General features: G+C 41.5%; 1 protein-coding gene across 1 annotated transcript in view; it reads right to left on the bottom strand.

The window, feature by feature from the left end:
• Window positions 1-12863, bottom strand: part of ZMIZ1 (zinc finger MIZ-type containing 1) — a 337453-nt gene that overhangs the window by 47274 nt on the left and 277316 nt on the right. Inside the window, exon 7 of the mRNA XM_059476742.1 lies at window positions 3754-3898. Coding sequence (XP_059332725.1) covers window positions 3754-3898 — 145 coding nt within the window. The remainder of the gene's footprint in view (window positions 1-3753; window positions 3899-12863) is intronic.

Below are 12863 nucleotides of genomic sequence, written 5' to 3'. Positions count from 1 at the left end.
ACTAAGTAATTTGTGATAAAAACAACATTATCTTCATATATTTCATCAAGCATGACTGCCCTATAGAGGCATTACCAGCCTTTGGTCACTAACTGTGAGACAGCTGGCAATTAATGCATAAGACCAAAATTTGGAGCCAGAGTGAAGACAGTAAGAACCCTACAGATGCTCATGGCAACACACTAAACTGCAACTAACAGCTGTCTATTTCTAGGTGGTTTTGTTGACAAATAAGCTTTATTACAAGCTGTGCAAGAAATGAGAAGCCCCCCCAGAGCTTGCCTGAGTCAGACTGACGTGAAAATGAACCAGGGTGCAATTCCTGCTGGGACTGATTGGAACTGTACCCATTTCAACCAAGATTCAATTTGATACACACACAGAGGTCTACCACTTAATGTAATGGTGTTAAGTAGGAACTTCATCAAAGCATTGGAAGGTGTATAATGACAATAATTTGTACTTATATAACAGCATTTGCCAAAGACTTTATATTTATTCAAAAATCAGCCACCTTGAGTAGTATCTGTTATTACAGACAGTTTGTCAGATTGGAAAACTACAACACAAATAATTACCCTGCAAGCTAGAAAGCAGGAAATTTCACACCCGTGCAGAAGGGCTAGCCTGAAGACTAACAGCTCTCCTTAAGTCCCCCTAAATCCATTAAGTAGGACTTTAATTAGAAGTTATACAGGATTAAGGAGGTGGATAGGTCCTACATTGGTCCTTCAATACAGGAGTAAAGTTTACTCACATTAATCAATAAAAAGGTCTAAGGTGAAAATAAAATCTCACACTCAAGTTTGAGCTGACTATTAGACTGCAAAGACTTAAAAAACCCCTAAGATTGGGAGGTTCTTTTTGACAGCCCAGTGCTCATTCTGTTCACAAAGCACAGGAGTTTGCAATCCAGCCAATTGGCCTACATTAGACAGTAGGTATTTAGCTGACTTTTTTCTGTATGCAACACTTGATCATTCTGTTAATGAAAAACTAAATTTAGAAAGAAATTAACCAGACAGTCTCTATTCTGAAAGCATTCGTTGCATGTGTGCACATCCTCACACGGCTTTCATTCTGCTCTCTGTAAGTACATTTAACCAACAGTAACACTGGGAAAGCCCTCCTTGATCAGTCTACTTCAGTTTTCTTTCATAGCTCAATTAACTTTTAAAAATCAAAGATTGTCCTTAAAAACAGGCCAGGCCTGAATTACTTCTAGTGTAAGTGCCCACAGTTTATTAAATATGAATCCTTAGATTTAGATTCTTGTGATACATTATTGAGTCACAATTTATTTTAAATAGCTGAGCCCTGTTTCAACTTTGAAACTAAGCAGCTGTGTTTCTGTAGTGCCTGCTACATCAGGATTCTAGTCCCCTGACTAGAGTTCTGGGTAGTTTTGTTGCTAGTAAAAGGAACAGCAGAAAAAGCTCTGTGTGGAGTACTCAAGATCGTCTGATGATGGGGAGGGATTTAATTGTGTGTCTAATGATAATCAGCAGCTCACATATATCTACATTGCCTTTGTTAAGTAAGGTTCTTGCATATGGTCTTGGTTGTTCTAATTTAATATCTAGCTCTTTTACAAAACTTGAAATAGCTGGCTACATTAATTGTTTCAGGAAATACAAAGCAAACTTTTTTTTTCTGTTTGAATTAACAGAAAAGTCTTGTGGATTAGAGATAAGATACTGTGAACTTTAATACTCAGCTTTTGACCCAATTGTAATCTAATGCAAAAACAAATGGTGCTTCATCAACAGGTTCATCACTGATTGTAGTTAATACTGTACTTAATGGCTTTTCATCTTTTGTTTAATTAAAACAAATAGAAAACTCAATTCTTCTTCACACCATACTTCACTTCTGTCTTACAGACTGATTACAAAACATGCATGAAAATAAACAGTTCCAGGTGGAAAAAGAAGTTGGAGAGCCACAGGATGTCTCATTCTAATGTACCACCTGAGATATTTCAAGCAGTTACAGTAAAATTACAGACAACAGCACACACCAAAGCAGTGATGCAAACATTCCAAACCCCAAAGTGGCTGCTGCAGTTATTGTATATAAGAAGTGATGCCGCAGAAATTTTGTTTCTAGAGGGGCATCTCATAGGTAAAGAGGAGTAATTTAGAAATTGCTCCCAGTGTCTTCCCCAGTAGGGCAATTCAAGGGCAATACTCGAGAGAAATATGCAGGGACTGCCTAACACTGACCAGGCTGCTCTGCTACAGGCAGGATATTGGATGACTCGGTGCTGCTGGAAATGCTGGTATTTAGGTTTAGTAGAAGAAAGTATTTCTTTTTTGACATGTGACAGTTTCTGTGGAAAATTGCCACGAAAGAAGTGAGTTGTGCCTATCTTATCTATTATCTAGTAATGTAGCACACAGCCCCTGTGAGATAGTCTTACTTTATAGACTCTAGAGGAACAGAGGCTAAAAGGTCAAATGAGAATCAGGCATCTAAAAACTACAAAACTACACCTAAGAGAGCACATATACTGCACCACACTCTCGTCAGACTAGCCACTAATTTCACTTTGTCTTCTGAAAAGCTGCTCCCAAGTGTAAAATTATTTTAAAATATTAAGATTTCTTTGGTTTTTTGGAGTTTTTTCGTTAAATGTGTTTACAATCAGTCGTTTCATAAGCAGCTAAAAGAGGAAATCTAGGTACTCTGAAAAGCCAGTGATGATATATTAATTATACTTCAAAAAAAGGACTTCATTTATTCTCAAGGGCTGAAGTAAAAGACATACTTATTGCATGGTTTTCCCATAAATGCAACAAAAATAATGAAAAACTATCCAACCCAAACCCCCAAAACTGTTTGCAAACAGATTTGCATATGCAAATGCACTGGTACAAAGATGTCCCTAAGCTTCACTCTAACACAAAAGTTCAAGTTAGTTAGGCTATCACAGAACTTAGGTACAAGGAATTTAGACTCATTGCACTCTCATAGTCCTTCACTAACAAAATAATCCTACATAAAACAAATTTATACTATTTGTGATTTTTTTAAATGTGATGCTGAGGTAAAGAAAGCCTTAAAAAAAACCTCCCAGAAACATAAAGCACTGAATGGGTGCTCAATCCTGTCTACACTTGATTTCCAGCTTTTGCTTTGACCTAGGTTGTGCAGACAAGAATTACAAAGAGTGATCCTCTACATAATTTGGTAATCAAAGGCTTCACATCATCTTCTTTTACTGACCTTTAACATCCATGTTTTCTCTATATTAACACAAGTGCTGTTGGATCCTCACCTGATACAAGACTGTACAGGACATCCTCTGATCTATGGCTACACCCACTGTACAATTGCTTTGCATGTAATACATTTCCAATAATGGTTAAAACACAGAACATCAGTGAAATGTTTTCAACATCAAGAAAAGCCAATTGTATTTAAATAAACATCAGGCAAGTGTCTGATGAGAGACATGAGGTACAAGTTCATCTCTAGGGCATGACTTGAAGCTTGAAAGCACACCTACTTGATCTGAGCACAGATTTGAAGACAGAGGTGTCACTTCACTATGCATGGGGCAATAGCAAAGGCAAAAATTGAGTTTCTTTAGTGCTTGCTGTAATTACAGATACCCTGCTGTCCCTAGTGCTGAGCAGTGCATGAAACAGCGTCACTGCCCCCAGCAGTGGTACCAAGCATTTCAAGGAGCAGATCTGTCACACAACACGCTGTCCAGCCTGCAGTGCTGTGGGCTGGGCCCACACTCACCTGTGAGAGAGGGTGGGTTTCATGGAGCTCATAGAGTTCATGGGGGGTTGCATGGGGAGCTTCCCGGGAGGGTCGTTCTGCCGGCTTTTCTGGTGGCGAAGCAGCAAGAGCCGTCCCAGCTCCTCACACCACGATGAAAGCAGGGCTGTGCAAACAGAACAAATGGCAGTGAGCACACATCTGAGGAACCAGCACAGCCCCCTGCAGGTGCAAGCCACTGGAACAGGAGTCACGACCTAGACAAACACCATGAATGCAAAGCTGGTCCATGAACCACCATTCAGAGTTTTATCCCATCAAACTGAGTCTAATTGCCATACACTATCATAAGAACATTTTTACCCAAGTTACAAACATTCTGCATAGCCCAGGAGGCACAAGAGAACTTTAATCCTATCAAACTCAGTCTGTAATTGCCCTACCCTACCATTAGAACATTTTTACCCAAGTTACAAACATTTTGCATAGCCCAGGAGCACAGAGGCGAAGAATGGATGAAGCAAAAGGACATGGGATAGCTGTTACGAGTAAAGCAAGATGCACAATAATTCATTTCACACTAACAGAAACATAACAAAAACACAGAGAAGACATCATTTGCAGAGGGGAGCAAAGAAAAAAAGACCTCTTTTCTATTCAGCTGGTTTTTTTCTTAAGATTAATTGGAGAGAAACCCATGCCCACAAATTAATTTCCAAAACTGCTATGAGCTACCAGTCTTGAATAGATAAACAGGAGAATGATGTATGGGTACAAAGTTAGGCACTTAAATCTATATCTGACCCAGCATAACCCCTAAATGTGTATTTCCATTATGTGCCTAATCTTGTAGTCAATGAGGGTAATTCTGTGCTTACAGGAAAAGCACGCTTATGAACTATGAAGATGCAGAGATTTCTTAGAGGGAAGAAGAGCTTGCAACTCGAGACATGAAAGGGGTCATTATTCCTGAAAATGTGGCCTCTCCCTTATGCACCCACATTCAGAAAAGACCAGGCCCTGTTATAGAAACCACCTACTCTGCAGTAAGCAGAGCCCCAGAAATTGACTGCACTGCTCCGATGAGTGCATCAGCCAAGACACCCACCAAAGTCCCCAGCAACATCCACCTGAGCCTTAAAGCTGCCTATTGAATTCCAACATCAGAAGTGGCTCTGGTAAAAAGTCAGCCAGGTATGAGAACACAGTGAGGAGTTTAGCTGGAACAAAGTGCAGACTAACTGAAAAATCCTGCAGTGGAAAGAAATCAACTTTTCAAGTGGAAGTGCTGGGGCTTTTTTTTTCTTTAAAGGATGCTTTACAAAACCCTCAGAACAAAACAACGCTTCACGTTTAATTTTTAACTAAGTGCCTTCCTGAGGTGTTGCAGACTGAACACAAATCAACAGATTATATGGGTGGGTGAGAACCAGAAGACAACTGAAAACCCAAGCTGCCATAGCGGTTTAGGGTAGTAACAAACTCTAGATGTAATTTCAGGCTTGCTCATTTAAAAGAGACAAGTGCAGAATCCTCTGAAATTGAGGCTCCTGTTTTCATGTCTTAATTTTCTAATGGTTTTCTTTTCACCAAATAACAATCATAAGCAGTAGCTAACTATCATTTCAGGGTACACCATCTTCTTTTCCCAGCAGCTACTCACATGCACTGTTAACACAGAACAAATTCCAAAGAGACTAACTGTAAAGTCATATTTGTGGGGCAGAAAAAAGAACCTGCTTTACCAAAAACGTACGCAAGTATGGTAAAAGAAACAGTTGGATTTTCTCAAGTTAAATGGCTACACAAGAAAAATACTTATAGCCTGGGCCACTGCTGTGAATTAATCACACATTAGCACAAAGAAGGGGCAGTAATTTTATTGCATTTGGACAAAGAAGAGGTAGCAATTTTATTGCATTTATCAAGCAGAAGGTCAAGAGAGCTGTTTAGGGAGGCATTTTAGAGCTCTGCTGTGACAAAAGGGGGCCATCGTTTCTTTATGTAACTAAATATGGTCACTGGGAAACTGTCAGCCTCACACGGAGCCTACAAAAAGCATTCCCTCCAGCTCTGTGAAATGTTCCAGCAACGAGTGTCAGTCTAAGCTGCTTCTCTATTAGCCAAGGAATCTGTCAACAAGCATTTGATCAAATTATACTCACCTTTTATCCCTGGCATATTATTACTAATGTGCCAGTGACAAAGGCCCCCCTCCCCCTTTCCAGCAGCCTGGAAATACAAATTCCTGCCTTACAGGGTTTCTTCCCTTGCCCACAGCCACTTGAGCTCGGGAAACACGAACAAAGTGTTCTGCCGAACACTTAACGCAGCCATCACGGAGTAATAGTGGATGAGTAATAGTGGATGCTGAGCACTTCCACAGCCGAGTGTAATTACTACAGAATCATCCATCTTGGACGCGGCTATGATGGGAGAAGGGAGTTGCTCCTTCTGCACACCTATGTGCACTTGACAAGTAAGATAAAAAGCAACAACCCAAAGGATCCGAGGGCATGAATCTGCAAACAAAAGCCAAACCTGCTTGGAAAAAAAAGCAGAGTAACTCCCGGAAAAAGAATGTGCCAATGAGAGCATTACTTTGGTGAGGTGAAGGTAAGAAAACATCTTAATGAGTTGTTGTTATTACCAATATCCAGTACGCAGATTTATAAAGGGAAAATGTAAACCATCAAAGTAAAAAGAGGTCCTCAAGATAAGCTGGATGGTTTTATTCTACAAGTTATCTGGAGAGGACTCATGTTTTTAGAAACTAAGAGACTGCAGGTAAAAACCTAGGAAATTTACTCATCCCTATCAGCACTCATTATGGTTCAACCTTTCCTCCCTCAGGACATTTCAACTCATGTACCATGTATAATAATCACACTCTTCCCTGTGTTGGTACTTGTGCATGGAATGAAAACAAAGCTGTTTGTAGCCACCTTAGGAGTTACCAATTCCCCTCTGACCTGCTCTATCCTCCCTCTAAAGAGTCTGCTCCCTTCTGCTGGAACACACAGGGCAGCCTCCCATCTCTCCCGCCCCATCCACCTCCAGTGAGCTCTCTGCTCGGTAAGATGAATATATACCCTGCCAACACACATCTGGTACAGCTGGCTTCTGGAGAACATCACTTCCTGGGCTATTCAAGCAAGATAAAACAAACTCAAAATGAATTTACAGATTACACTATTCATCTTTAGTGTACTTAGTTACTGCTTTTTATGCTGACAGTATTAGGCGTATCTCAACTCATTTACACTCAAAGCACGAGAATTTCAGTATCATACTATAATGAACAGATAAAGCAGCAAGCACAAAGGACAGCTACAGATGGTGCCAACAGTCAGTCTCACCCTCTCACAGCACAGCCAAGCAGCTGCTTTTTCTCCCCCTCGGCCCCTCCTCCTTGTACAACAGGAGCACAGATTTTGCAGATGGACCATCCACACCGTCTCTCGCAGCCCCTTGCTGCGGCAGTTTTCAGATTTAAATCGTGTTCCTTTGCTGCATTGCTACAATGTCCCTTGCATACAATGATGTGCCTTTCCTGCTTAAGTTGAACTCAACTGTTGCAATGAGAGGAAAGGAAGAATCCTTACATGTGCACACAGCCCCCAAGAAGCCCTGTACACAGCCCAGGTGTAAAATACAACCTGGTTAATACACCAAAATTGACATTTTCCTTTAACTCCTGTTCAGTCATAAAGGGCTCTGCTAGCTCATGCAAAAAGATACAGAATAATGGCAATCAAATAACGTACTGACAGTTTAAGTGTATTCACACATTTATTTGGCTTAAAGGGACACTCTGGGATGATTGGTGTAATATTTGACCTACTTTTCTCCATCTGCAAAACCTGTATCATTCTTAATGGGATTGCATTTCACTTTCAGCACTGATCTATTTCCATAGGAATAAATCAATACCGATTTGCTAATGACGACTGCGTTAAGAAACCAGCACAGACAGAGCAGCCTCAGCTTTCACATTTGTGAAAAGCAGAAATACAGATATAAAAACAAGAGAAATTTCAATTACAACTAGCCCAAGGGGTTTCCCTAAGGATGCAAGAGAAAAAAATCAGTTCAGATATATTCAGCTTGTGGCTACCCGGTCACATTTTTGTTTTTCTGTTCTTTGAAGAGGACCAGACATCGCAGAGTGGGTCTCAGCACAGAATGTGACTGACCTCTCCTTAAAAAACTCATAAATACTCCCACGCACCCAAAGTTGGCAACACTTTATGTCCTTCTGGATGTGTCCAATAATCTTAAATTCTTTCATTGAAAAAAATCCTAAGACATGGCAATGTATCCACATTGGGATCCTGGGGACAAGGAGGGGAAAGAAGGCTGGAAGGCAATTTTTATTTCTTTTTCCCAGTCAGCCCAAGTCACATTTTAAGCATTTCTCTGCAACCACAGAGCTAAGCCTTGCTTGAAAGAGAAAGGAAGCAATTGTTATTTAATCCCCTGCCTCTAGGAGCCAAGTCTTTAAGAACATGCCAAATATCACAAGATTTGCGACACAATTATTAGGACCGGCCACATCCCCTGGTACTGCTCCTTTCCTGTAAGGGCCCTTTTGTGCCTAAAACCTGCCAGGCAGTACAGAGAGCAAGGCCCCCACTGCTTGCTCTGTGGCACCTTTCCATCCCTCACAGCCATGACTGCCCATCACCCAGCAGCACAGCTGCTTTGTAAGTGCTGGGGCCCTTCTATTAGGAAAATCAAGGAGCTTGAGATGGGTAAGCCACAGATCATGCCCAGGCTGCTTGCCTCACTTAATACTTCTTGACAACAAATGATGCTGGCATACCTGTAAACATTACATGATGGGTGCTGGTGATGCAGGTCAAACATGATTTTATAGCCATAGCACAGAAGATTGGTACAGCCCATGACAGCCCTTTTTGGGCCAGGGACCAGAAAAAGTAAAGCAACCAGGGTGTGCAGCCAATGCTGCCCCAGAGAGGCACTGCTGCACTTCCCCAGCTGCACCCAGCCCGGCCCTGGGAGCTGCAATCCCTGGCACTGCAAAGTGCCACAGTAAGCACCTCGAGTGCAGGAGCTGCAGCTCCCTAGAAAGCAAAATACAGAGAAGCACAGTGCTAATCTATTTACCCATTATGATACCCTAGTATTAGTTACAGCTTATCACCTCAGTAAATCGCTGCCTCTTGTTAGGGAACGTGCTTAAAGGTGCAGCAAACTGTTATTTACAGGCAGACACTATATTTACAGCCACAAAGACAGGTGAGGAGGGGATAGGACAACAGCTCAGTAATTTCAATGCCTTCTGCTTCCCGGGAGACTGCTGGAAGAGCACAATAGGATTACTGCTTCCTTGCTGCAGTTAAGCTGCAGTAGATAGTTCAATAGGCAGACTGGCAGATCCGTATTTCTTATTCGCTGCAATGAAAATATTAGGAAAAAAGGAGGAGTTTGATTTGGAGAACTATCTGTTCAGCACCATCTCACTAGATTGGTTTCATGTCTCAGAAGGAAATGCATTTGGCTGAAAAGATATTTACAGCATAAGTAAGAAAATACATCATTTTTCACCAATCATATCCATTAATTTTTATATTGCTTTTAGAAACAAATCTGTATTTTTTTTACACGGAGAATTCCAGATAAGTAGAACACAGAGTTACTGAGTGCTTTCTGCTCTCTCCTCTACAGACTGCAATCTAAATACAGTTTTCATAAAGCATCCAGTGAGGTAATTTGGTGGGGAGGAAAGGGAAGCAGCAATGAGAAGAGAATGAGAGGAGTGGAAATAACTATTGTCTTGGTTATTTAGAGGAGTTATTCTTTCTACATAGAAAAATGGAGACTATATCATGTTTGGAAAAATACACTGAAAATGTTAACTACCTAAAGCTGAATGTGCTGACAGCATTAGAAAAATAAGGTCAATTGCATTAAAAGGATGGAATCTTTGAAATTTTGTGAAACCGAAAATCAGATGTTTGCTTTTAAAGAGCTAGGAAATGGAGACAGAGAGAAACCTCTCATGTCAAACTATTTCAAGGATTGATTTTCCTGCAGCTCTCCTCCCTGCATAGCCCTGCAGAGCCTGGCAGTGGCTGGCTCACCTGTCGGTCAGGGCAGCAAAGCAAGGCCACAACCCCAGGATGTGACAGTCCATTAGCAGAGATTTGTGTTTGTCCCTCCTCTGCAGTTCTCTCAGGGTACTGCTCCGTGGCCTAACCCTGTGACAGAGGAGCCCTGCCTGTCATTACACCAGCTTCTGCTCCTTTCTGCCTCAACGCTGACAGCACAAAAGGAGTACACACAAAGCCAATTACAAAGCAAAAGTAAGAATTTCTCAGCAGTCTGGCTGTTCAGCATGGACTCAGAGCAGTTCCCAGGGAGTCCATCCCTCCTCCCAGGCCTGTCTCACCAGCTGCCAGCAGATGCCCACTTTGCACACAGCAGCTCACAGCACAGAGCCAGCGCTTATCCCAGGTGTTTGCTGCCACCTCATCCAGGGAGGCTTGCACCCAGCTGGCTGCTTTTATGGAGCACCTGAGGATTGTGGCTGCTCTTCTTCATCAGGCAAAATCAGTGATGTTAGCTTAGAAGTCCAAGTAGGTTGGATTAAATGGACTGATTTTATCTAAAAAGTGCCAACACAAACCTGCCCCCTGTAGGGAGGAGAACCCCCTCCAAAGACACACAGATTTAACAAGTCCTCATCCCAGCAAACTGCATGGAACTGAATTCCCCAGCAGAGCAAGGGGGCAGCTGGCGCAGATCCTCATTCAGAGGCATGAACTGCCCTGCTAATGACAACAGGAACACCAAGTTGACAGCCACAATTCAATGCTGTGGAACAGGGCATGATAGACATTTCCAACCCTAATATCGAAGTAATGCCTTTTATCAAGAATGCCTCCTTCATTACTATAGCTACAGCTGTGTCCTGCAGAAATATACAGCTTTGCCCCAGTAGGATCTATAATGCAATTATGTATTACAATTAAAATACAAAAAATCATGTAGGTTTGTAGGAAAATAGCTAATGAAGGGAACACCTAATTAAACTGAATGTAGTATCACATTAATTAACAGAGGTTTTATTCAATAAAATCCTTACTGCAAACCTGAGAGTTATTCAGCATGTGCTTTCAGAACTGCTGCATGAGACTGACACCATGTACAAAGTCTGGTCTTGAATATGGGTCCAGCTTGCCTTGGCATATCTTCAATTCTCCACAAATACCTCTCAAGACACATCTATATGTAGGCTTCCCCAAAGGCTCTTGCCAACTGGAATAATACATCCTGGAGACACAGATTTCAATTCTGCTATCCTCGCCCCATGCCTTCAGTGGAACTGGGATTCCCTAATTTCCTTCTACACTTGCCAAAACTTGGCAGAGGATCTTACCAGATTCACTACATTAACTTTGAAGTAATACATCACAAAACACAGCAACAATGGCTCAATTTGGCAAGCACAAAACACTCTGTACAGATCCAGATAAAATACGCAAGCATCTCATTGAGGCTTAGCTCTGCCCAAGCTGCTACATCTGAAAACACAGCCCATTATATAAAGGGAAGACAACACTGGTGAAAGGCTACCGGCAAGCAAATCTTGGATAAGGCTTTTCAAGGAAATGCACTCCAATAGCATTAGACTACTTGTTTTCTTACTCATCCAATTGTTGGTTTCACTGCTTAGACTTCAAACAACAGCATCTTTCATTACTGCTGTATGCTTTTGTTTTGTAATGCCAGTGCTAGTCATCAACAGAATTCATACATAATCCAGACATCTGAAAAACGAGACTGACACACTTGAACCCATCTTTGTCTACAGATAAAGCAGTGACCTACAGGTGAGAGGCTCAGTTTCATTTAATCCATCCTCAGCCCTCCAATTACTACTGTAAACAACTCCTGAGCTAATACCACTACTGACATCTGAAAGTGCTAAGAAAAAACCCAACAGATGAATTTAACAGGAGCTGGAACACAAGGGAGCCATGCACAACCACCACAACGATGGAAGTCTGGAAGGGGGAAAATCTGGTGTCTATCCTTAAACGAAAGAAAGGAATAACTGCAGAACTGGAGGTTCAGCTTCTTGTCATGGAAACCTAACCCAAATTATTCAAAAGGACCAAGAGGAAAGTAAAAAATGAGTAACAACCAAAATTGACTTTTCAGAAATAAATCATGCTTTACCTCTGTACTTTCTTTATGTAACAGACAACAGACCTTGAGTGTAGATTGGTTTGATTTCAGTCAGGCTTTAGTGCTGCTTAACATGACATTCTCACAAATAAACAAGGGAAATTAGGTCTAGCTGAACACAACACAACATGGCAGGAAACTTAAGGCTTACCAAACTATTAAACCAACAGTCACCAATAGAAATGAGCATTACCAGATTGCTCAGAGGCCAATGAAGGCAGTAGCTGTGCTGTGCTGCCAAAGCACAACCAGCCAGCCTCCCTGGCTGCATGAGTGGGACTCAAGCTTGGGAAATGCACAGTTCTCTCTACCCCACCACAATGCTTAGCCACAGAAGGGGGAGAAAAGTAACCAGAATGATTAGAAAAAACCCTATCAATAAACCCTGCAAGAAATGAATCAGGGCTTTTAGTGGGTTTGGTTGGAGCTTTTTTTTTTTACAAGAGGGAAGACTGAGAGCAGCGTTATGATTTACTGAGTAACAAAGCATTAACTGTATCCACAGAAGAAACACCAATAAGACAGAGATAAAAAAGACATACGTTAGATGTCAGGAGCATTATAATGCTTTAAAATAACCTAAGGGGTAAGGTGAGGAATTTCCATAAATGGAGATGTAGAGGAAGGGTCAGATACAGATCTAGGGAGAATGGATTCTTCAGCTAAGGGGGCATGGCACAGATCACTTTTTGAAGTCTTCTAGAATCAAATAAAATCTGTGTTTGTGAACAGAGGAAATTCAATCAGTCTGCATTGGGAAAGTATTTAAATCTGGCTTGTATTCACAATTATCCCAAAAAGACATCTTAGCTACAGTGTGGGGAGCTCCTGTAGAGACTAAGTGGCCATCCAGCCACATGGTTTGCTGGCTAAGTTTTAAAGATGAAAGAAACTGAGAGCAGGTGATGTGCTGA

The sequence above is a fragment of the Ammospiza nelsoni genome, chromosome 8, assembly GCF_027579445.1.
Source record: "Ammospiza nelsoni isolate bAmmNel1 chromosome 8, bAmmNel1.pri, whole genome shotgun sequence".
Taxonomy (NCBI): Eukaryota; Metazoa; Chordata; class Aves; order Passeriformes; family Passerellidae; genus Ammospiza; species Ammospiza nelsoni.
This window is presented reverse-complemented; position numbering and strand designations above follow the sequence as displayed.